This window comes from Marmota marmota, unplaced genomic scaffold, assembly GCF_001458135.2.
Source record: "Marmota marmota marmota unplaced genomic scaffold, marMar, whole genome shotgun sequence".
NCBI lineage: Eukaryota > Metazoa > Chordata > Mammalia > Rodentia > Sciuridae > Marmota > Marmota marmota.
Window position 1 is genome coordinate 1,319,836 of NW_026000005.1, and position 26,140 is coordinate 1,345,975.

Genomic DNA, 26,140 nt, shown 5'->3' on the forward strand with positions numbered 1-26,140 from the left:
GATAGTTGAGGATAGGAAAGGTAGCAGAATACAACAGTTACTAATAGGGCATTATGTAAAAATGTGGATGTGTAACTGATGTGATTCTGCAATCTGTATTTGGGGTAAAATTGGGAGTTCATAACCAACTTGAATCTAATGCATGAAATATGATATGTCAAGAGCTTTGTAATGTTTTGAACAACCAATAAAAAAAAGGGTTCACGAGGATATGGGGGAAAAGACACACTCTTACATCACTAGTGGGGCTGCAAATTGGCGCAACCACTATGGAAATCAGTATGGAGATACCTCAGAAAATTTGGAATGGAACCACCATGTTTCCTAGCTATCCCACTCCTCCATTTATACCTAAAGGACTTAAAAATAGCATACTACAGGGATACAGCCACATCAATGTTTATAGCAGCTCAATTCACAATAGCTAATCTATGGAACCAATCTAGATGACCTCAACAGATGAATGGATTAAGAAAATGTGGTACATATACTCAATGAAATATTACCCAGCCTAATGAAGAATGAAATTATGGCATTTGCAGGTAAATGGATGGAATAGAGAATATCATGCTAAGTGAAATAAGCCAACCCCAGAAAAAAAAAAACAAAATCCAAATGTTTTCTCTGATAAGTAGATGCTGATCCCTATTGTTTTGGGGGTGGGGTTATAGAAGACTGAAGGAATTTTGGTTTGTGTAGAAAGGAGTGGGGGTAGGGGATGGGGCTGTGGGGATGAGAAGGACGGTGTAACAAGACAGTTATTATTACCATATATACGTGTATGATTACCCCACTGGAGTGACTCTGCACCATGGACAGCCAGAGGACTGAGAAGTTGTGTTTCATTTGTGTACTAACTGTGTAAGTTAGGTACAATTATTATCCCTCTTTACAAAAAGGGAATGGAACCCAGAACCAAACACCCAAGGAATTTGCTCAAGATTATGCAAAAAGAAAGCAGAGATCCTGAAATTTAACTGCTGGTCCCTTATGCCAGGACTGCCAGGCTGGACACTGCCTAGGAGTGAACCATTCACTTCATGCCATTTTCTTAAGACACAACGTGTTTCTGGCTGCCTCAGATAATGTATGAATGTCTTCAGGGATTGGGGGCATGCAATCATTAAAAAGCATTTAAAAGACGAACTAAATGGGGAAATGCTATGTCATAATATTAATCGAAAAAATCACATTGCAAAACAACACACACACAGTTGTGTAAAAACACACCTACAGCTGGGTGTGGTGGTGCACACCTGTTTTCCAGCAATTTGGGAGGGTGATTTAAGAGAATCACACGTTCAAATCCAGCCTCAGCAACTTAGCAAGATCTTATCCCAAAATAAAAATAAAAAGGACTGGAATGTGATGTGACTCAAGGTAGAAAGCCCTTGGGTTCAGTTCCCAATATTGCAAAAATATGTAAATAAATAACCCCCCCACACACACACATACACACTATATAAATATCAACATATTTTTAGAGAGTCACTTGTACTAGCTCTACTGATGATAATTATGCTTTTTAAACCAGTCAAACTTGCAGGAGATTCTGCTTTACTTCTTTTTCTCATATTTCTAAATATTTTATAACTTTAAACTTGACTCTCTGAATAAAGTTTTCATGGGACCTAAGCACTGGTATTTTTAAAAAGATCTTTAAATAATATTATATGATGGAACTTGGGGCCAAGATCACAGATCCAATTTATAAAATCACTCAGCAACAACTGGAAAATATTTTCAATGACTTGGAAAATCGGATTAAGTGAAACCATCTTCATGGAAGATGGTTTTAATCTTAAAGCTGAATAATGTGAATGCTGCTGTACTAAACCACTGAAGATGATGTTTCTTTACGTCATTTTTAGTTTGACTCTCAGAATTTTGAATATTCTAGTTAATGAAGGACTTTATAACAATATATGTTCATGTTTTGGGGGTGGGGGTATGGAAAACTGAAGGAACTTTGGACATACATGGACATACATGGATTCTATGGTGGAAAAAAGACCCTCAACACCTCTTAAATTTTATCATGAATACTAATCTTCTTGGATAAATTATTAAAACACAGATTTTGACTCTACAGGTTTGACTGGGGAGTCTCAGAATCTACATTTCTAACACTCAGATGCTGCTGCAACTGACAGGCACACCTTGAATGACAAGGCTAACGTCTCCTTTAAATCTTAAAGATGGAGATTAATAACTTCCATCTTAGAAGAGACTTTAAAGTCACTCCTATTCAAATGGAAATAGTTTCCAAAGTGATTTTCCCTGTCTTCAATCTCACCCTTTCCTATTACTATCATTCACATTGTTTTCAAGGTAACTAAAATGCACATCAGCTACTACCTTGCTTGGATGGTATCTCATTGCCCTTCAGGTCACAAACTCAAATTCTCACAAGGGCCAGGAACATAATGCAAATAAGTGGGAGAAGAGATAGGTAATGATGGAATGTGGGGCCTCTGGCCAACGAGAGCACACAAGCCTTCTCTAAAGGAGACAAGTATCCCTGAACTGTAGCCAAGAGTTGGTTGTTACGTCTAGACGGAAAGGCAGACCTGATAATCTCCAGTTTTTCAGAAGGAGCGAGAAACCCAGCTCACTTTTTTGATAGAAACTACAAACACTTTAAGATTACACTAAATTTTTTTAAAAACAAAACTACATAGACTCGTAGAATGACATCTAGATGTCTGTAACTTTCAGAGCTACCCAGGTAACTCTAATGTGTAGCCACAGTTGAGGAGCACTAATCCAGACTCAACCAAGACACCCACTACAAAGGGCCTGAATTGAACCATGCATTGAAGCTCTGGAAGTCCAGGCTGGTTCCTGAAGGCAGTTCTAAGAAATGGGTTATGCCTCCTCAAAGGAGATCCTGTAATGAGGAAGTATTATTTATAGGTTCTCTTTATACTTCCTACAAATAAGTCTGGGCTCCAAAGGTGAATTTAAGTCATGGGGTATTAATTTGATTTAGGATACAGTCTAAGAGTATTTAAAGTTCTAAACCAAAGCACAATTTATAATCAACCATGTCTGCTTATTTCTTTATCTGTTACATATGTAAAAGGAAAACTATTTTTATATTCAGTAAAGAAAGTACAGTTTAAAATTATTAAACACAAAGTATGTATTAAAAATATCCCTTAGGGGCTGGGGTTACAGCTCAGCAGGAGAGCACTCGCCTCACATATGCAAGGCCCTGGGTTTGATCCTCAGCACAAGAAAGAAGAAAAGAAAGAAAGAAAGAAAGAAAGAAAGAAAGAAAGAAAGAAAGAAAGAAAGAAAGAAAGAAAGAAAGAAAGAAAGAAAGAAAGAAAGAAAGAAAGAAAGAAAGAAAGAAAGAAAGAAAGAAAGAAAGAAAGAAAGAAAGAAAGAAAGAAAGAAAGAAAGAAAGAAAGAAAGAAAGAAAGAAAGAAAGAAAGAAAGAAAGAAAGAAAGAAAGAAAGAAAGAAAGAAAGAAAGAAAGAAAGAAAGAAAGAAAGAAAGAAAGAAAGAAAGAAAGAAAGAAAGAAAGAAAGAAAGAAAGAAAGAAAGAAAGAAAGAAAGAAAGAAAGAAAGAAAGAAAGAAAGAAAGAAAGAAAGAAAGAAAGAAAGAAAGAAAGAAAGAAAGAAAGAAAGAAAGAAAGAAAGAAAGAAAGAAAGAAAGAAAGAAAGAAAGAAAGAAAGAAAGAAAGAAAGAAAGAAAGAAAGAAAGAAAGAAAGAAAGAAAGAAAGAAAGAAAGAAAGAAAGAAAGAAAGAAAGAAAGAAAGAAAGAAAGAAAGAAAGAAAGAAAGAAAGAAAGAAAGAAAGAAAGAAAGAAAGAAAGAAAGAAAGAAAGAAAGAAAGAAAGAAAGAAAGAAAGAAAGAAAGAAAGAAAGAAAGAAAGAAAGAAAGAAAGAAAGAAAGAAAGAAAGAAAGAAAGAAAGAAAGAAAGAAAGAAAGAAAGAAAGAAAGAAAGAAAGAAAGAAAGAAAGAAAGAAAGAAAGAAAGAAAGAAAGAAAGAAAGAAAGAAAGAAAGAAAGAAAGAAAGAAAGAAAGAAAGAAAGAAAGAAAGAAAGAAAGAAAGAAAGAAAGAAAGAAAGAAAGAAAGAAAGAAAGAAAGAAAGAAAGAAAGAAAGAAAGAAAGAAAGAAAGAAAGAAAGAAAGAAAGAAAGAAAGAAAGAAAGAAAGAAAGAAAGAAAGAAAGAAAGAAAGAAAGAAAGAAAGAAAGAAAGAAAGAAAGAAAGAAAGAAAGAAAGAAAGAAAGAAAGAAAGAAAGAAAGAAAGAAAGAAAGAAAGAAAGAAAGAAAGAAAGAAAGAAAGAAAGAAAGAAAGAAAGAAAGAAAGAAAGAAAGAAAGAAAGAAAGAAAGAAAGAAAGAAAGAAAGAAAGAAAGAAAGAAAGAAAGAAAGAAAGAAAGAAAGAAAGAAAGAAAGAAAGAAAGAAAGAAAGAAAGAAAGAAAGAAAGAAAGAAAGAAAGAAAGAAAGAAAGAAAGAAAGAAAGAAAGAAAGAAAGAAAGAAAGAAAGAAAGAAAGAAAGAAAGAAAGAAAGAAAGAAAGAAAGAAAGAAAGAAAGAAAGAAAGAAAGAAAGAAAGAAAGAAAGAAAGAAAGAAAGAAAGAAAGAAAGAAAGAAAGAAAGAAAGAAAGAAAGAAAGAAAGAAAGAAAGAAAGAAAGAAAGAAAGAAAGAAAGAAAGAAAGAAAGAAAGAAAGAAAGAAAGAAAGAAAGAAAGAAAGAAAGAAAGAAAGAAAGAAAGAAAGAAAGAAAGAAAGAAAGAAAGAAAGAAAGAAAGAAAGAAAGAAAGAAAGAAAGAAAGAAAGAAAGAAAGAAAGAAAGAAAGAAAGAAAGAAAGAAAGAAAGAAAGAAAGAAAGAAAGAAAGAAAGAAAGAAAGAAAGAAAGAAAGAAAGAAAGAAAGAAAGAAAGAAAGAAAGAAAGAAAGAAAGAAAGAAAGAAAGAAAGAAAGAAAGAAAGAAAGAAAGAAAGAAAGAAAGAAAGAAAGAAAGAAAGAAAGAAAGAAAGAAAGAAAGAAAGAAAGAAAGAAAGAAAGAAAGAAAGAAAGAAAGAAAGAAAGAAAGAAAGAAAGAAAGAAAGAAAGAAAGAAAGAAAGAAAGAAAGAAAGAAAGAAAGAAAGAAAGAAAGAAAGAAAGAAAGAAAGAAAGAAAGAAAGAAAGCTATTGTGTACAACTGCAAAAAAATAAATATTAAAAAAAATCCCTCAGTTCAAGGATCTCAACACATGCTGAATAAGGTACCACAGATAAGAGTTGTAAAATTTGTTGGGTATGGTGGTATATGCCTATAATCAAGGCAACTTGGGAGGCTAATGCAAAAGGTCAGCTTGTGCAACTTGGTGAGACCCTGATTGAAAATAAAAAATACAAAGGGGCTGGGGATGTAGCTCAGTAGCTGAGTAAGTTCCCCTGGGTTCAATCCCAGAGAAAGGAAGGGGTTGGGGTTGGGGCAGGGAGAAGAGAGGGAAGGGGGAGAAAAGAAGGAGGGAGAGAGGGAGGGAGAAGAAAAGAAAAAAGAAAAGAAAGGAAGGAAGGAAGAGAGAGGGAGGGAAGAAAGAAATAAGAGAGAGCGGGAAGGAGGGAGGGAAAAAAGTGGTTATCTTTCTTGTTTTGAATGTATTTCAGCAAGAAATGATAGTGACATTTTTGGAAGTTTATTTGGAAAGAACTTACTGAATACACTAACAAGCTGTGTAGACCACTCCCTGCTGTTCAATCTCATGGTGGGCAGTAGAAACACCTGCTTTCTCTGTGTATCAGATTACTTACATGAGTTTTACTAATGAATCCCCAGCTTGACGCCCTATTTCTGCTAAATCTTTGAAAGGAACATTCCCCTCCCTCTCCTCATATCCATACCAAACAGAAATTCAAAATGTAATATACTGTTTCCTATATAACAACGTAGAAAATGGGCTTCCTTCTTCAATAAGGAATACCAGTATTGAAAAAGCACAGATGAAAACTATTTGAAATTTCACCCTATAGATTAGAAGAGATACAACACTTGGGGGGCTACCACTAAAAGGAGAGGGCTTTCGAAAATATTTTCCACTTGAATTTTCAAGTTTCCTCCTTTTGGATAAGGAAAGTGAGGCTCAGAGAGGTCAAGTTATAAGTGACACAGCAGGAATTTTTACCAGTTTTTATTTTTTTAATTTAGATGCAACTCATTATAGCATTACAGTCAACTTCTAGGTGTTGCTTTACTCCCTGAAAATATTCTGCTTTAGAGTATGGGGAGGACAAAAAATTATAGCTCTCCTTTCTCGTGTGTGTGTGTGTGTGTGTGTGTGTTAAGAAAATATGAGGTTTATAAAAGTGGCTAAGGAAAATGTCTAAGCAACAAAGGTTTCTAGGTCCCTCCAGCACTCCTAAGGTTGTAAATAGAAGTGGCTTTATCAATTTACCTGTGCATCACACAGGGGCCTGCGTTTAGAAGGACCCCAGGCTTGGCTTAGTTCTCTGCTGCTGCTATCCTGAAATTCTCAATAATTTTTTTAAAAGCCTGTAAATCTTCATTTTGCACCTAGCTTTCAAACTAGATGCTGTCTTTCATGTAAAGGCCAACAAAGTGAGAGGTTTAGAGGTCATTTGTTGGGGAGCCAAAGAATGGTTGAACCTCAGTGTCTGGGGCATGTGGCTGAGTTAAATAGAATCATGGTGGATGCCACAGACTGGAGATATGCTGGGGTACGTTTTTAGGTAATGTTTTCTCTTCCCAACTGCCTGCTGGGAATCCCAAGGGATAAGATGCTGTCTTTTCTTTCAATACGGGTTGCCATTTTCCCAACCCGGCCCTACTCCTTCATATTAGCTCTAGAAAAGTGTTTTTACACTGATGTTGCTTTAAATATAGCAAGCATAACTGATGTTGCAATATAATCTGATCTCCTTGATGGGGTTTGAAAGATAAAGGGAGTTTTGAGGTCTTCTAGTCCCACTTCTCACTGCCTCAGGAATCTTGCTAGCCCCCAACCGGTAGAAATTTACTAGGAATGACCATGGATTCTTACTATTGCTTCCAATTGATGGCTGTGGATACACCTATTGCCTCTGAGATGATTCTCTTTATTCTCTCTCATCTGTGTTCATTACTAGGACCTTTCATTGTTTTCATGGACAAACTATTCTGATGCTGTTTGCCTAATTCTGCCTTATTCTGGAAAGAACTCTCTTAACCAACCATTCATATTCCATCCATCTGCTCAAACCCTAGAATAGAGTGCCCCTCCATCTTTTGCACTTCCATTGATGGAGCTCTTTCAATGCATGTGATTCAGAGACCCCTGCTGCCTTGGACAACCAGTTGTGTTGCCATTGAACAATCTAGTGTCCCAAATTGATGACAAATTCTTAAAAGTTTTTCTATCAAAAAATTATGTTTGTTTCTTTCTCCCTCTCCCTCTCCCTCTCCCACTCTCTCTCCCTCTCCTTCTCCCTTCCCTTCTCCCTCTCCGTGGTACTAGAGATGGAACCCAGGAGCCCTCTACCACTGAGCCACATCTCCAGCCCTTTTAACTTTTTGAGAGAGGATGTCACTAAATAGTTCAGGCTAGCCTCGAATTTGTGATCCTTCTGCCTCAGTCTCCTGGGATTACAGGCATGTTCCACTATACCTGTCTTGAGTATTTATCTCTATTTGTTTGATCCACTCTGCATAGCTGTTCAATGAGTCAGGAGACTGAGGCAGGAGGATTACAAGTTCAAGCCCAGCCTCAGCAAGTGTGAGGCTAACCTGGGCAACTTAGACTATGCCTCAAAATAAAAAAAAGTGGGGACTGGGGATGTAACTCAGTGCTTCTCTGAGTTCAATCACCTGTACCACAAAATGAATGAATGAATGCATGTATGCATGAATGAATGAATAACTGTTTGATATTTTTGCAGTCTCTAAAGACAGCATTGAGACTGGGGGTTCCATAGGCCAACCTGTAATTTGGAAAGAATTTCACATCAAAAAGAATGCTTAATAGGAAGAAAGAAAACAAGAACTCCTAGTCAAAAACACTAATATTTATTTTGAGAAAATATATTTAGGCTCAGTGATGTAATGGAGAGATTTCTCTGCCTCAATTTCCAGACATAGTTTGCCTTGAAAACCTCTTGCCTGGGGCAATAGTCAGCTTCTGCATGAGATCCTGAATAGCTCAAACCCTAAAGGAAGCAGATAGACTAGTCGGGAATGTCATGGAAGTTATCAGGAATTAGTGTCCTTTTTGTAATATTTTCTTGGATATTCTTATAGCTTAACTTTTTTGTATAATAAAATGAGTAATCCTCCTATTTGAATTTCATCAATATGATGGAGCAAAAGACCATGACTCTCATGTATCTCTAGGGTTATATATGGAAAGACTGAAAGGAAATGTGCAAAAATATTAATAATGATTATCTTTCAGTTGAAGGATTAACTTTTATTTTCCTTTGAGTTTTGAATTTTTCCACAGTTCACTTGGCATAATAAAATGTGTATTACTAAAAATTTATTTCTACTCAATAGTAAGAAAACAAAACACCTCATTAAAATAAGGAGCCAAAGATGTTAACAGATATATCAACAAAGAAGATATAGAGGCAAATAGATGTAAAAGATACTCTGCTTCCTGTGTCATCAGGGGAAATACAAATTAAAACAACATTGAGCACACCTATTTGAACAGCCAAAATCCAGAATACCTACAGTACCAAATGTTAGCAAGGATAGGGAACAATAGTAAGTCTTATTCACTTTTGGCAGAAATGCAAAATGGCACAGCCATGTTTGTAATTTAAGGATAATGATGGAAAGGTTATCTGTATGCTTTTCTATTTAGGCATATCAGAGTTTCAAATATGAACTGAAAACTGTGACAGAAATTGTGCTCTGCTAAAACCAAAGTCAGACATTAACAAATATTCTACTTCTCCTCATGGCTGTAAAAAACCATACTAACTCCATGTTTATAGTGACCAAAACTCACGGTAAGTCTAAATTATGTGGTTATACTGGTTTTGCTCACTTGTTTTAAAGGAAGTAGCTATCATACGCAATTCAAGCCATCCCTTGTGCTTAGCATTTGAAGATTTTGACAGAATTTTCTCTGATAAAATTTGAGTTTGATACACACAGAATAAATTATTGTATAACCTCAATAAAAATTAACTTTATAAGTAGATTTTTTAAATGCTGAAAAAATGTAAAGAACTTAAAAAAGGAGCATCACTGTTGGATCAACAGACTCCTGTAACAGTGCCTTTTATCGATCACTTAGATATTCAAGTCAAACAGTTTGAACACCCACAATTTACTACAGTATTCAAATAAAAGAAAGAAAACTAACACAAAACAAGACAAAAATATGTCATGATCCCTATGAGAAGATTTAAATCTAAATAAATGCAATCTACTGCCTGTCCCCTCCCCATCAATTCCCATCCTAGACATGTGAATAGTTGGTTTGTTTTCACTTTTTTCAACCACTGTTAGGTAGCATTGGTGCCTTGTTTTCCAGAACTTCGTGACGGCTTTACCTACAGCTGCTAACCACCCACTATATTAATAATTCAGAGTTCTTTAAATCTTGATGCTGTATACAGTATTCATAGTTCTCACTCAGTCTATTATGTCGGAATTTGTTTTCTTACAGATCAATATGGAGCACCTACAAAGAATTGTGGAAAGTATTTACAGACCCAACTTGTACAAGTGAGTTGATTTCTAAATAACAAAATTCAATGGAAAGAGGAAAAACTATAGTCCAGCTTCCCTGTTCATCATGCTTCCAGCCCTCCATGGGTCTATTTTTGCACATTCCAGATATCAACAAGAAATTATCTAGCCAGCAGCCCATACTTCTTATAAAATTGAGAAATTTTGAGTCAAGGAACTAGGGAAATGTAAATGGGAACAGTTATCAAACTATACCTTGAAAGTGATAGTGAGTTGAGATCTCAGGATAGACAAAATTATTTAGAAAACTACCAAAGTGTAAAGACCTTGAGCCATGGACTAGACAAAATCTAGAATTAAATTCCAACACTGTCATTGAGAAGACACTGTAATGGTCAAGTTATTTTGCATCTCCAAGCCTCTGTTTTGTTTGTTTGGTTTGATCCATAATACAAGAAAAATAATACATACTTTTTAGGGTTTTTGTGATAATTTAAAGAAAGCATCTAATATACTCTCTTAGCACAGCATCTGGTATGTAGTTCACTATTAAGAATATAGAGATTATAGAAGATGTTGGTTTTCTTGCTGTTCTAGAAGCCCTCCTCTAAATCACTCATACAAACATATTCAAGAGAACCCCATGCATTTTCAATTATTTTTAGTGTCTCTTACCTTTGCTTTTATTGTTAGTTCCTCGTGCTTACAAGTTAGCTCTTCATTGTCTGAAAGTGATGAACCTAGACTTTGTTCCTGCAAATCTCTTATGGTTTTTTGAAACCAGCAAGTAACCTAGGAAAGAAGCAACAAAGAAAGAACAAAATTCAAATGATGCAAATAAGTCAGTATAAACTCAGGAATAATTCCTCAACCTTTTAAAGCTTAAGCCACTTTAATTTCTCCTTCTATAAAGTAATCCCATGTATTAAATGAATATAAGGTTTTATTTCTCTTCATTTCAACTTCTACATTCCTAAGAGAAAAAAAATAATTTCAGAAAAGCACAAAAATTACTTATCAGCTCAGTAAATTACATGGCATAAAGAAAATCTCAAAAAGAATGAAAATGAGTTCTTTTGTATCCTATAAATCATGCATTCTTTTCAAATGCTTTCTTTCATTGATATAAATATGAATCTGAATGTAGTTACATAGACCTAGATGGGGATATTAAACAACATATAAAATTATATTTTCTACTATAAAAAAGACAATGCAAAACTACTTAGATTGCTCTCGTTGCTAGAAATCTGTATGCAGAAATTAAACAGAAAAATTATTAAAATTCCATTGACATTTTAAGTGGCTAAGGGCATGATTCATTCATATAGATTCGATTTACACTACATGCCATACACCATGTTAGAACAACAAATATCAAAGAACTTGAAAGAAGCCATAAATTCACTGTCTCTTTCTCTCTCTCTCAATGCTGGGAATTGAACTCATCAAACATGCTAATAAATTACTCTACCACTAAGCTTCATCCTTAATCCTGATACCATACATTTTTCAAACAATGCTATAGTTTGACCTGGGACTTATGACTTGGGACCCCTGAATGCAGGTTCCTTATCCCAATTAAATAAAAGAGTTGAATTTATACTCTCAAATCCTTATATCCTTATGATCACATCATGGCCATATATATATATATATATATATATATATATATATATATTATAGTTGGACACATAGCTTTATTTTACTTATTTATTTATTTATTTTTAATTTTTTAATATTTATTTTTCAGTTTTCGGTGGACACAACATCTTTATTTTATGTGATGCTGAGGATAGAACCCAGCGCCCCGCACATGCTAGGCAAATGCGTTACCACTTGAGCCACATCCCCAGCCCATATTTATTTATTTTTATGTGGTGCTGAGGATTGAACCCAAGGCTTCACATGTGTTAGGCAAGCGCTCTACCACTGAGCCACAACCCCAGCCCAGCTTGATAGAAAACTACAAGCAAAACAGTTGGCTAGTTGATTTGAGGACATAATCTCTATTTTTCTCAACAAGTTTATAATAAGCATGATATAATAATTGTAAAGATAAGATTATCCAGGGCCACATAGTTAGCGTCAGAGCAGTATTTGCCTCCAAGTTTATAGGATTTCAAAACACATGTTCTTTCTGCTATTCCCAGATACATGCCTGGGTAACTTGAAGTCTTACAAAACCTTATCATCAAGGAGAACAACTTCAAACCCAAGAAATAGATACTGGCTGCCCATTCAAAATGGTGGACATATCCCAAACCTGATACTAATTTTCTAGGTTATCTTGCCATAGGATTTCTTCCAAATTCTGAAACAAAAAGAAGTGTTTGAAGCAAGAGTCTAGGATAAAGTTAGATTAAGTCTAAAATTCCACATAATAAGTGTACCACATACCTACATGCACACACCAGAATTCAGACTTAAAGGCTCATATACAATGGGATACCCCAGGATCATTATTAGGATTGATATTGCAGAGCTGATTATGAGAGCAAAAGTACCAACTCAGTATTTTCCAGCATGGAGCAGGCTGTATGGAGCAAGAGGATTTTTTCAGCTTTCTGATATTGGAAATCTCTGTTAACCTAAACTCTAGTCCAATCTCAATGCAAAGAAAAAGCAGTTTTCATGTAAAATATGCTTCATTTTTTCAGATTATTTGGTTATATATATATATATAATCTCATAGTTTCTACTTTTAAAATATTGTGTTTATGTATTTACAATTACTTGAAGTCAGTCTGTTTCTCTCATGTCCCAGTTATAACTGGATATGTACATGCACATATTAGAACTCACAGAGAATTTTATCAAGAATAATAAAATCTATTCATTACTTGTTTAATTTTTATAAAACAAAGTAATTTCTCATGAACTTAGACCATATGTAGACAACACAAGGAATGATTTAAGAGCATCCTTAAAGTGAAATGAATCATGAAGTTAGCTGAATTTCAGAGATAATTTATTTTATTAAGCACTGGGAGTGACTTTTATTTTATTCTTTTTATTTGTTTGTCTTTTGGTACCAAGAATTGAAACCAGAGGTTCTCAACCACTGAGCTACATCCCCAACCTTTTTTTTTTTTTTTTTTTGAGATAGAATCTGACTAAGTTACTTAGGGCCCCGCTAAGTTGCTGAAGCTGGCTTTGAACTTATAATCTTCCTGCCTTAGCCTCCCAAACTGTTGGGATCATAGACGTGCACTAGCTAAGTTTCATTTATTCTTAGCTAAAGTGTTGGGGAGGAGGTGCCTAGAAATCTCAAGAATGCTTTATTAGAGACGGTTAATATAGAAGCTGAGTAAATGAAACATGGGTACAAACAGGTGTCCATTAATCTCCCCAAACAGGTGAGAAACCTGAACCTTCAGATGGTCCTATTAAATTTTATGAGTCAAAAACTTGTTATTTAACACATGCTAGTAGTGATGAAAGCCAGTGAGAAGTGAGTTATTTTCATTTATAAATGGTATTAAGTGACCTCATCCTCTAGATTGGGCCAATACTATTTTAACCCCCAAAGGATACTATTCCTATGAGGCAATATTATTCCCTAAAAGAGAATGTAAGTAAAAAACCTGGTGATATGCAGTATTTCCTGTGCAAATACCTGCCTGTTAAAGCATGCTGACTCTCTAGAGCTACACATTTTTTAAAATATTTATTTTTTAGTTACACATAATACCTTTATTATGTTTTTTTCTTTTTTAAAAATTTTTATTATTGGTTGTTCAAAACATTACATAGTGCTTGACATATCATATTTCATACATTTGATTCACGTGGGTTATGAACTTCCATTTTTATCCCGTATACAGATTGCAGAATCACATGGGTTACACATCCACTGTTTTACATATTTCTATTCTAGTGTCTGTTGTATTCTGTTGCCTTTCCTATCCTCTACTATCCCCCCTCCCCTCCCCTCCCCTCCCATCTTCTCTCTCTACCCCATCTACTGTAATTCATTTCTCCCCCTTGTTTTTTTCCCTTTCCCCTCACTTCCTCTTATATGTAATTTTGTTTATGTATTTTATATGGTACTGAGGATTGAACCCAGGGCCTTGCACGTGCTAGACAAGTGCTCTACTGCTGAGCCACAACCCCAGCCCAAGAGCTACACATTTCTATTGCCACAACACCCTAGAAAGAAACAAAACAAAAACAGGTTGGCATAAAACTCCAAAGTAAGTAGATTGTGAGGGTTTACATCTCATCCTGAGGTGCTCACACACACAGAGGCAGCTTCATAATTCAGATTTATCATATATGCCATGGGATGTATGCAAAACAGACTCTCAGAGTCCTTCTCAGGCTAAAATAAGACACCCTAAATAGCCAAGAGCATGTCAACCACAATACTCTGATACCCAGTAAATCAATCATGCCATCCTGTAAGTAGCTACTATAGACAGCTGCACAGATATTCCAAGTGCACTTTAGATCATCTGCTGTCCCAAAGCCTGAGTGGTAAGTACAGCAAATGATGCATATGGACATGTTTGTAGAATAAGATTCCTGCAAAAGGATGAAAATATGACCCAGGGGTTGATAGAATGTGAAAATGAAGGAAAAACAAAAAACATTCAAAGTGTACACTGAAGTGAGTTCTGGGCATTGCTAGACTAAACGAGGAAGTGAAAACACTTTTCCTCTCTTTTCTCAGTTCCTATCTCTCAGCCCGACTTAAGCAATATGCTTATGATCATCTTATCAGTTTGACGGAGATTCTAGGTACTTGAAGGAGATAGAACTAAGTCTGGGAAGAAGTGCGACAAGTATTTTGGCGGGGAGAGGGTATGTGGCATCTATCAGAGGGTGACGAAAGAGAGATAAAGGGAAGTCAACAAAAATACAAAGGAGAATCAGGGATGTTCAATAAAACCAAGAGGCTACCTTGAAAGCTGAAGAAGCCAGAAAAATTCTGCCAAAGAGCATAGACTCACACTGCCCAAGTTATTAGCTTCTAACTCACACATGGCCATCAAGTACTTTGGAATGTGGATAGTACAATCAGAAATTTGCTCTAAGTATAAAATACACATCAAATCTCATAGACTTCACATAAAAAAAATGAAAGTATCTCATCAAGAATATTAGCATTTTCATAAGCCAAACTCTGAAGGCCAAGGGTACTATGTTTTTTCTCACATGCAGAAGCTAAATAGGAAAAAGGAAAAGAAAGGTGGGGGTAGATCTCATGAAAGTCAAAGGGAGATCAGTAGAGGAAGGGGACCAGGGGTGGGAGGTGGGAAGGGAAGAGAGAAGTGCTGGGGGAATGATATGGGCCAAATTATATTGCTGTCTTATATGCATGTATAAATATATAACAACAGAGCCCATCATTATGTACAACTATAACATATCAATAAAAAATGCCAGGGGAAAAAAAGAATGCTCGTATTGCCGGGCAGGGTGGTACATGCTGTGGTCCCAGCAGTTTGCTAAGGCAGGAGGATTGAAGTTTGTTGCCAGCCTGGGCAACTTAACTAGATCCTGTATCAAAATAAAAAAAAATAAAAAGGGCTTGGGATATTGCTCAGTGATAGAGAACCCTGGGGTAAAATCCCCACTACAACACACACACACACACACACACAAGAATATTAGTATTAATTACCTGTTGAAATAATATTTTGAACATTTTGGGTTTAAATATATATGATTACTTTTCACTTTTTGAATATTTCTTTTTACTTGTTTTAAATGGCTACTACAATATTTAAAATCACAGATTTTTATTGGATGGTTCTGTAATTCAAGGATGTTCCAAAAAATCATTTATTTCTTAAATGTAAATGTAAGGAATGAGTTTTAATTAATAGCAAATTAAAATGCATAGCCAGGAGAATAGTGGAATGAGATATCAGTTGGGTGCATTTATGGATCACTGGTGGGAGCTGGTGAGAAAGAAGAACTAATGACCCATTCAAAGAAGCTGATTGGCTGAGTTCATTGGCTGAATACAGGAAGACAGCTGAAGATAGCTTTGGGGAAAGCACAGGGAACAAATGGATTCCTCCTCATATTTTTTTTTCTATATTTGATTAGATGAAGCATGCATTTATGGCAGGGAGAGAGAACTGAAGATTCATGAGAGTTAATACAGGAGTGTATCAGATTGAGTAGGAAGGATGGAAGGGAATGGTGTTGAAGAAGTTATCTGTGGGCAAAAAGGACAAGTCTTTGTTGAACTTTCTACCCCACACCTGGAACCCTGCTGGAAGATAAGAATAAAGAAAGTAAGAGAAGAGTAGACCTTCACAGAGCGGTATAGGGTACTACCTGGGTAGCTTACACCAATATCTCATCTAATCTTTATACCCTTTCTATATGGAGATAATGGCTATTTCAATAAATGAGTCAATTCAAACCCACACAGATTAAGTAACTTGCCTAAGTCCTACAGTTGGGGATAGGAATGCCATGGCTGAAGTTCATACCGCCTGATCCAGTAATTATTTTTCCTTTTCATCATATTTATCTATACAAATAAAGAATTCTGAAAAAGAGAAGTGGTTCTTATTAGTCTGTAATGATAACCAGTCTTAAAATCAAAACCACAATGCAAGCCTGTACTTATAAAACCTAATTCTAACATGGAAAATGGCCCTGTGTGCAGTTGCGGGGGCTCAGTGGAAATAGTGCATTGGAGAGGGTAAGGGAAGTATGCCCCAGACCCATCAGGAATGCTGAGAGGAAGAGGCCAGACATGGGCAGAGGTGACAGCAAGCACAGACCAAGAGAACCAGTTCCCAAATGATACATGCCAAAGATAGGACTGAAACATCAGAACACATGCAATACAAAATGCTCTCAGGTGTTCAAGGATAAACAAACTCAGGTGGCAAGCATGTGAACTGGTGCCACAGCCTGAAGTCATGCATCAGACTGCCACGAACCACTAGTTTCTTTTTCTGCAATTTGTTCTACAATCTGAGATTGGATCTTATTTTTTTAATCTTTATTTAAGACTATATTGAAGGAGGTGATCCAGCAACAAGCAATTCAAACCACCTTAATAAAAATGCTTAAGGGAAGATGATAATCTCTTCAAATTATTTTCATTTTCTTTTCCAAGAGAACAGTTCTTGCCAAATAACCAGCTATTATTAGAGACCAAAAAAAAATGATAAAGAGATGGGCAGGGAGGAATCAGTTATTTATCTTCTTTAACCTAAGACATTTTGACAGTCTAGCTCTCTCTCAGCTACCAAAAATACACTCATATATTCCAAAATATTTTCAGCTATAGTTGATGGCCACAGGTGACAGTTCCAATGACTACCTTGATTTTGAAGGCATGTTAGTATTATAGCAGCAATTTTAGCTCCCAAAAGGTTTTAGGTTTTCTTCTTTTCCTTTTTTTTCCCCAATGGTGGGGAAACTAGAAACCAGTTGTCTGTATTTTGTGTTAGGCAATCAGGTCAAATGTGCTCTGTACTTAACTGGGCAATAACCAGAATCAAATATTCATTGGCTTCATTTAGGTGACTATGACATTAGAAGAGGTAGTAGAGACATGTTCTGATGTTGTACCTGAGGAATTGGGAGTAGGGAAAAAAAGAACAATTATTGCTGTTAAAGTGAACTGTTTGGCCTAGAACTGCCTCCGTACTCTTTAAGTGTGGCTTTTACTAAAGCTTTCTTCATACTTGAAGGATTGCAATCTAACTTGATGCTGACTATGACCTACTTTGGTAACAAGAGGAAGAGTCTCAGACAGTCACAAGAGTACAACTGTTTAAACCATGTTCAAATAAGACAGGTGTGAGCTGTAACCAGTCCTCTCTCTCTGTGCCTAACTTCCAATCTCTGAATGTCATTTCCTTTTTTCTGGCTATGACTATAACCCACCCCATGTGATGTAGTAGAGCATTCCAAAGCATTTTTGGTCCACACTACTGCCTGATTGTGGAATCACAAATAAAGTCAACTAAGAGCTGAAAACCTAAATTTGTTATAACTTTGTCTCTTAACACTACTAAACATGTAGATTGAGTTTCTTTTACTAAATGTATTTTGGGATCCATCTAACTATAGGCCTATTGTTATTTGGGCTTAGTCTCAGAGATTCAAAGAGGACAATGTTCACAGTTTTCTGCTGTAGAATTTGGGAGCTCTCCTTAAGTCATTGAAGTCAGCTGGAAGGCATTAGTATCTTCCCAAATTATTGAATCCCAGGATAAATGCTGGTTGTGAGTGGCACATGTCTGTAGTCCCAGCTACTCAGGAAATTGAGGCAGGAGTATCAAAAGTTGGAGTTCATCCTGGGAAGTTCAGTGAGACACTGTCTTGAAAAAATAATTAAAAGGTCTGGGGATATAACTCAGTGACAGAGTGCTTGCCTAACAGGCACAAGACTCTGGGTTCACTCCCTGGCAACACAAATATACACACACATGCATGTGCACACACACACACACACACTAACAACCCTGTTGATTGATAAGGAGGAGAACTAAAATATATTATCATGAGGCAAATTTTGTTATTTTATAAATAGCTTCACAGATCAGCTTTGTACCTGTATATAATTATAATATTATATATAATCATATATATAATCTGACTTGTATTGACAAATAATTTCTCTGTGTCTTTATTTCTCAAGAAAGATAAAGACTTCCCTTCCCAACCTTGCCCTCACATCCTATTTGTTTAGCTGGGCTCTTCAATTTCAGCTCCTCAGTGGTAGAAAGCTATTTAGTCCAATCAATAAAATTAGTACAGCAAAAGTCTCTGGACCCATATTTTATTTTTAAAATTACCTCCAACTCATTGAGAGAAATTCCCCTAGCTGTAGAAGTCTTCTTTCTAGAAAGGAAACATAGCCCTGCCCAGTGTCTTGGCAATGTGTGCTCCTGCCAAAAATAACCAAGGCCTGGTTTTCCCAATATAACTTTCCACCCTAATCGATCTGGAGATGGAGAACCAACTACATTCACTATGTAAGATAGAAAAAAGAGACAGACAGACATTAGGAGTAGGACCGAGGTTTGACATTTTCCAAGGTCATGCAGCTTCATAGATTTCAGTTTGAAGCTTTGACCTAAACCCCTGGTTGTTAAAAGAAATGAGAGATAATATCATGTGTCTTCAGAAGACAAATCACTGCTAAATTTTATTTTATTTTTTTATTGGTTATTCAAAACATTACAAAACTCTTGACATATCATATTTCATACATTCGATTCAAGTGGGTTATGAACTCCCATTTTTACCCCTAAATTTTAAAGGGATGTTGTAATCATTTTAAAGTACAATGGTTATTTTGCTTAATTATAAGTCTCCCTTTAAAATGTATTAAAATTAATTGAGTCTTTAGGTTTGTCTTTGGGGACCCTGAAAGTGAGGGAAAGGAGAGAATGAGTCCCCCTCCCAGATTGGGATGGTGGCAGTGCTGACACAAAAAGGAAAGCCAACTCCAACACCAGGACAAGGAAGAAAAAGAGTTCAGGGAGGAGAAAGGAGATGGATACACAGGCAGCATGGGGCTCAGCAGACAGCTCAGGCAGCACTAGCAAATTTTGTCCCACAACAGGTATGAGGGGTAGGGGCCAAGCACAGCCTTCCAAAGAGAACATAGGCATCACTTTGGAGAATGAATTCAGTCATAGTAAATACCCCACATTCATCCTACCAACTGATTTTGGGAATTAAATAATCAAAATGTTAAAGCATCAGTTTAAATGAACATCCACAATGGATGTTTTCCAAGACCCAAGTGGATTTTTGAAACCAAGAGCAATACTAAATTCTATGCATGCTATTTTTCCTATATATATATACTAATGATAGAGTTTATTTATAAATCAGACATACTAAAGTATTAACTATGATTGATAACTAATAGTAAAATAAAACTGGGACTGAGATATAGCTCAGTGGTACCTAGCCCTGGGTTAGATCCCCAGAATGTCAAGGAAAAAAGATAGAACTATTATAATAACCTGCTGTCATAAAAGTTATTTAAAATTTATGAATTTTTCATTTCTGGAATTATCCATTTAATATTTTTGAGCCATGGTTGACTGTGGGTAAGAGTAGAAAATGAAACTTCAAATAAGGGAGGACAACTGTATATAGAAGTAACATACTAAATTTAATGAAACTGTAGTTAAGTATAATAAATATAAATGAGCTAAAGAAATACCTAAAGGGTGGAGGAAGTTGGTGGATAGCTGAAAAGTTGATTTTTAACTATCTGGGAGAAAAAGCGAAACTTTTGAATAAACTAGGCTGGATATCAAGTCATAAAATGGAATTTATTCCCCTGCACATCAGAACATTTTAGAATTCTAGGATCACATAGTGTTTTAGAGAATGGGTGTGGGATCCAGCTGATATGCAGAATTTTGTGCTAGTGATATCTAAGCTCAGAAAGTGCCTTATACCGCTATAGTGAACACCTGAATGTTTACTGAGGAGTTAACATATGCCAGATTGTGCTCTAACATTTGTACATATATGACCCTATTTATTTTGTACAAAATCTATAGGCAGATGCTACTATTGTCCTTATTTTACCAAAAAGAAAACTAAGGCACAGAGGCCGATAAATGGTCCAAATCCATCTAAGCTAGTAAAGGTGAAAGCAGGTTTGGTCCCCTTACTATTTGTATCTGAGTCCCTCTGTTGCTACCTTTGACCTGCAATGTCATTGAAAACAGTAATGATTAGCAAGTACTCCAGCAACGGTGTCTGCTACTTTCAAAATTATATGTTCCTTAGGGCTGGGTAGCGGCCCAGTGGTAGAGCGCTTGCCTAGCATGTGTGAGGAACTAGGTTCAATTCTCAGCACCACATATAAATAAATGAAATAAAATAAAAGTTCATCAACATCTAACAATTTTTTTAAAAAAATTGTTTCTCCTACAACATTAAGGTACTTTATATTTCCTGCTGGCATGCTTTAGAGAGAATTCTAGAAGAAGCCTACACACCAAAATGAAATTCTGGGATAAATCTTAATCTACAAATGGCTAGTTAGATATTGTTATCTTTTACTGAACTAAACTATTGATTCTAGTATCACCAAGATAATTCAACCCTTATTTTGGTTTTATGCCAGACACTGTTTGAAAACTACATTTAGGGGCTAGGTTATAGCTCAGTGGTAGAGCACTTGCCTAGCAAGTATGAGGCACTAGGTCCAATCCTCAGCACCGTATAAAAATAAATAAAAGGTATTGTACTCACTTTCAACTAAAAAAAAAATTTTAAAAAGCTACATTCAAAGAAAAATTTAAAAAAAAAAACACTAACATTTCACACATTATATCAATTTAAGCTGACCAACCATTCAAGCCCTAAATGCTAGTTAGAAAGTGGCAGCATGCACCAGACAGCACATACATGCACACATGTGTTCATACACACACAGTTTTACAGATGCCCACCAGGTACAAGACTGGTGCCCTGAGACTGTGCTTTATGTAGACCATCTTGATATCATTTTTAATTTTCTACTGACAGGAAATATACTATATGATTATGATGTATACTGTATTCAAATTATAACCCACAAAACCTTCCAAGTGAATGCAACCTCTCTGACCCTCCCCCAGAAATATGTATCTTACACACATATATATGTGATCCAGATAGTAAAAAAAGATTGTCTCCCTTGTGTCTTAATTCTCCTAGATGTCCTTGACACTGTCTTATACAAACAGGCCATGAATAACTTAGTTTTAATATATTTGTTTGGCTCACTTATGCCTGATTGGAGCAATTGAGAAAAATTACATTCATAAATCTTCTTGCCAAGATAATTAATTATACACAAAATACTCCAAGCTGCTTCTGATTTTCATTAATGAAGCAGATTATCTGAAAAATAAGATGCTGCAGGAACTGAAAAGAAAGGGCAGCTGCTCATCTTTCAATGTAAAATGAGTGCACATTTTTACATCTGAAACATAACGATAAAGAAATAACATGCTATGATTATGTTTACCAGGCTCTCACATCCCAATTAAGACAGAAAAATCTATTGTTTTCGTTCTCCTTTTTCTGGAATTGATATAAATCTTAAGTTGCTATCATGCTGGTCACTTAATTTCTATTCCAAAGGTGAATTAGCTGACTTTTTCAAAAGCATTAGGCCAGAAGCACTTAGAGAGAAAGAAGCACTACATGCATCCTTCAAATGGCCCTAAAGGAGAAGAGAAGCCTCAGATACTCAGGCATTCACATTATTATTTATCAGTCATCTTTGTTCTAATTCTTCACTTAATTTCCCCTTGAGTGGTTAAAATGATTGACAAAGCTGATATTTTATTCATGTAAAGTCTGACAGCTTCTATGATTCTTTAAAATAGATAGGGAATGGACAAAATAAACTTTGCATTCCAAAGAGGAGTGGTTCCACACACGATGTTCTAGAATTATCAGGAAAATCATCCAGGAACATGATAATCATAGAACTTAAATTACTTGCAGACCTCACTCACCTTGGTGTCCCTGCTGCTCATCTGTACCAGTATACCATCAGCAAAACTATAGAATAGAGAAACTTTAAAATTCAGGTAAGAGAATTATGCTAATACCTACCTAGCTTTTTTGAATGTTTTTCTTGTTACATAATTATCAACAGGGTCAGCATTGACTATTGCTTATAACATTGAAAAACTGAAGGGTTTACTTACTCATCAGTAAGGTGTTGCTTAAATTGTGTTACATTCAATTAGCAAAATACAATGTATCTGTTAAAATTATTCTACTTTTGACATAAGAATATGTCTATGATTTGTTCAACTGAATAAAAATCAGATTACAGTAGAATAGATACAGGCAAATTTAGTTGACTTTTGTATATTTGTTTGTTCCTTCAACAAATGTGTATGTGCTTGTGTGTTTAGGCCCCTGTTAGGATAAAAGCCTAAAAGGTAGCTGTAAACCAAAATCCTAATAAAGCATCTACATGGATAATAAGCTCCTCACATTTCTAACAAAAGTTAGAGTGCCCATTAAACAAATATGGCTGAGTGCCCACTAAACAAATATGGCTGCTAAGATTATAAAAGTGACCTTTATTTGATCATACCCTAGGAACTCAAAATAAACAATGAAATTGACCTTCAACTCAAGCCCTGTCTTTACTGGAGCATGACGGTGGAGGGAGCAGGAAAAGGAGAGCAATGACATATTGGCCCTTCACTATCCTTTACAGACATGATGATAAAAACTCCTAATACTAATACCACAGTTTCTGTGTTCCAGGTACTGTCCTAAGTACTTGTCATATAATAACTCTTGGGTCATCCTAATAACCCTTAAAGGTAGGTCCTATTATTATCCACATTTTTAGAGAAAACTGAGCCTCAGGCAATTTAAATAAATGCTCAGTTACTCACTTGATAAGTAGTGAAGCGGTGATTTAAACCCAGCCAACAGGCTGCCCCAGGATTGTTGCTGTTAACAAGCACAAAGAAACAACAGTTGTTATTAATTATTCCAGTTGCTGTCATTGCTATTATTGAGAGGATGTGTTAATAGGGATCATTTTAAGATTAAGAGCCTAAATTTTATATTTAGTCATCATCTAAGGTCCCATTTTTCCAGCTTGAAATAAGAACAAGTATTTGCTTCCAGTTATAGGTCTGTCTTTCCAATTTGTGTCAAAGAAAAATAAAACATGTAAAAAGACCCCTTTCCTGTGCATCCAAACCAGAAGATCTCTCTCTGTATCCTTTCTCTTAATTCTTTCCCCTTAATATTCATAGATTTGAGCACAGAATTGAGACAATCAGAAATGTTGCAATAAATATACCATCTATATCAGTTGGGGGTTTGCAAAGAGAATTCTGTCCACACTTACCCTCAAATGACTGAGATGAAAGGAATACCTCATAAACATATCAATGGCTGATCAGAGTTTTGCCTGCAGCCTGGGTAGTGAGTTCTAAAGAGCCTACACACCTCCCAGGCCCTCTCACCACTGAGCATTCAGCCATTGGCCAAGGTCAGATTTCTTTACTGACATCAGACCATTCTTCTATTTTGAGGTTACAGACTTTTTAAAATAATAATCACAGCAATCTAGCACAATTCAGCAGCACACTCATGTTTCTCCAACTTTTTAGAAAAGTACTATTAACATTTCAGGACTGCAAAAAAAAAAATTGTTTTTGGCAGTAGTGACCTGGAAAGAAGTGAGAAAGAGAACCCAACAGTAAAACACAGTCATTTTCAAACTGTCTGTAAGTGTTTTCCCATTCACAAAATCAATATTATAATGACAGTACATAAAAATTGTTTCTTTTGTATTCATATTTACTTGGAAAAACAACATGGTAGTTTGGAAGAAAGCCTTTTGGATCAAAAATAAAAGGATTTGACTATAACAACAGAGACACTGCCCCAGGGTATGGCTGATCCACATATGACCAGTTAGCAGAGGCAGGATATCAGCCAGTGCCCATTGTGTTACCTGGTTTTCTTGTTGGTCCCACAGACATATCTGCAGAACCTGACCCAACTCTTGCCGCTGCTGCTGCAGGTACTTGTCTAGCTGCCTTCTCCTGTCTTGCAGAAGTTCAAGAAGGCTGTCAATCTTCAGACAGCTGCTCTGAGCTCCGTGGATCAACTCGGAACTCACAGTAGGTCCATCACACTTGAATTTCTCTATGAAGTCCGTGAGTTGCTGGCTTTTGTTTAAAAGGGCTAGAGATCGAGATAAGAGTTCTAGAAGAAAATTAAAAAGAAAACGAGATAATGACATAAGCAAGCTTTTATGTAGTAATATTTGGATTCTTCACATAATTTTAAATGCATATAGCTTTAATAGTAATAACAAGCCACACTGCAAGGAATTTAAATGTGTAAACATAAACTGCTTACAAACTTGAAATAGTCAAACACCCTGGCCTAACCATTGCTACAGCCCTAACTGTCGGATGTTAGATGCTAAAGTTGAGCATTAGCATGATTCAGTGTAGGCCATGGAAGGATGGTGGAATTTTGATATGGTTCACTGTTTTAGTGGTGGGATTCTGGTTATGGTGCCAACCCTCCCTGGACTATTCTGTATTCTGAGCTTGTTGAACTAAATATGAGGTTAAAAGGTAATACCTGTCATGGCCAAACACCCAGTGAAGGTTATGGCCAGCTGTTTCAATGTCAGAGACTATGACAAGGTGGAAAAACTCGCTCAGTCTAATGGGGTCAGTTTTCACTCAGTTCTAGCCAACTGTTGACATGAGAGAATGTGGTTGCAGTGCTAATAGGGCTTCCAATTTTTTTAAAGAGTTATAACTATAGATTTGTATGGAAAAGCTTCTGATTTTTAATGTTTTATACTTTGTATATTTTTAATTAAAACTCCCCACAAGATAAAGCATATTTACCTGTCAAATGGGCTATAAGTTTGTGATCTTTGAAATAAATTACATTGTAGGTTTAAGTAACATCTGTCTATTAAAATATTAGATAATAGTACTAGAGCTTACTAATATAATAGTATCTCCAAGCAAGAAGGGTGTGATTATGTGCCCTGCGTAATTTGGGAGTCACCAATACAAAGAAACAAATGAAACACTAAGGATTTGAACTATAACAGAAGAATAGGAGAATTTAAATTAAAAAGTCAGGGAGAACATTGAAATTCATTTTCTTGGACAAAGAAATGGAAGCTGTTAGATTTGAAATGTTCTCTGAAAAGCTCATGCTTTAGAAGCATGGTCCCCAGTATAGCAAGTTATAGAAAGAAGACTATTAGGCAATGATTAGATCATGGGGACTGTACCTCATCAGTGGATTAATCTATTTGATGGATTAATCATTTGAATACTGGGTGGTAATTATACATAGGTATAGGTATAATTATATACATATACATGTATTATTATATGTATAATTTTCTCATGGCTAGAGAAAGTAGGTCACTAGGCTGGGTGAATGCCCTTGGGGACTATATCTTGTCCCTGGCTCTCCCTTCCCTCACCCCTCATCCCTGACTGCCCTGTGCGAGCAGCTTTCCTCTGCCACACCTCTTCCTCCATGATGTCCTGCCTCATTTCAGGACTATGGAATGAGACCTCTGAAACTGTGAGCCCAAATCAAGTTTTCTTCCTCTAAGTTGTTCTTTTCAGGTATTTTGGTCACAATGATGAAAAGGTAACACAGAAGAAAACATTACTAAGCTAGCAGCAGGGGAAGGGATGTGCAAAAAAAAAAAAAGGCCTATTGTCTAAAACAAGTTTGTTATGGGGAAGTAAAAGAAACAGCAGGAGAAACAAGGTGAAATAGGTTATAGTGCATATAAACTGATGAGTTTAAATTTATATAGCCATAATTTTGCAAACAATGTAATAATCAGAATGAGCGAGTTTAGTTTTGTATATGGAAAAAGAATTTTTTTCCTTTGCATTGAAGAGCTTGTTATGATATTTNATTCTTTTTTTTTTTTTTTTTTTAGTTTTCTGTCGGGGTTTCTGTCAAAATAGTATAACCACGACCACATTGCTCTAGGCATGCATCCGCCAG

At 35.8% G+C, this 26,140-nt stretch overlaps 1 protein-coding gene across 7 annotated transcripts in view; it reads right to left on the minus strand.

Moving 5' to 3' along the window:
- Ccdc141 (coiled-coil domain containing 141) overlaps window positions 1–26,140 on the minus strand; it is a 184,560-nt gene that overhangs the window by 107,839 nt on the left and 50,581 nt on the right. For all 7 annotated transcript variants that reach the window (XM_048808096.1, XM_048808095.1, XM_048808097.1 and 4 more), the window contains 2 exons: window positions 24,087–24,340; window positions 10,316–10,432 (listed from right to left, as the gene is read on the minus strand). In XM_048808096.1, the coding sequence (XP_048664053.1) occupies window positions 10,316–10,432; window positions 24,087–24,340 (371 nt within the window). The remainder of the gene's footprint in view (window positions 1–10,315; window positions 10,433–24,086; window positions 24,341–26,140) is intronic.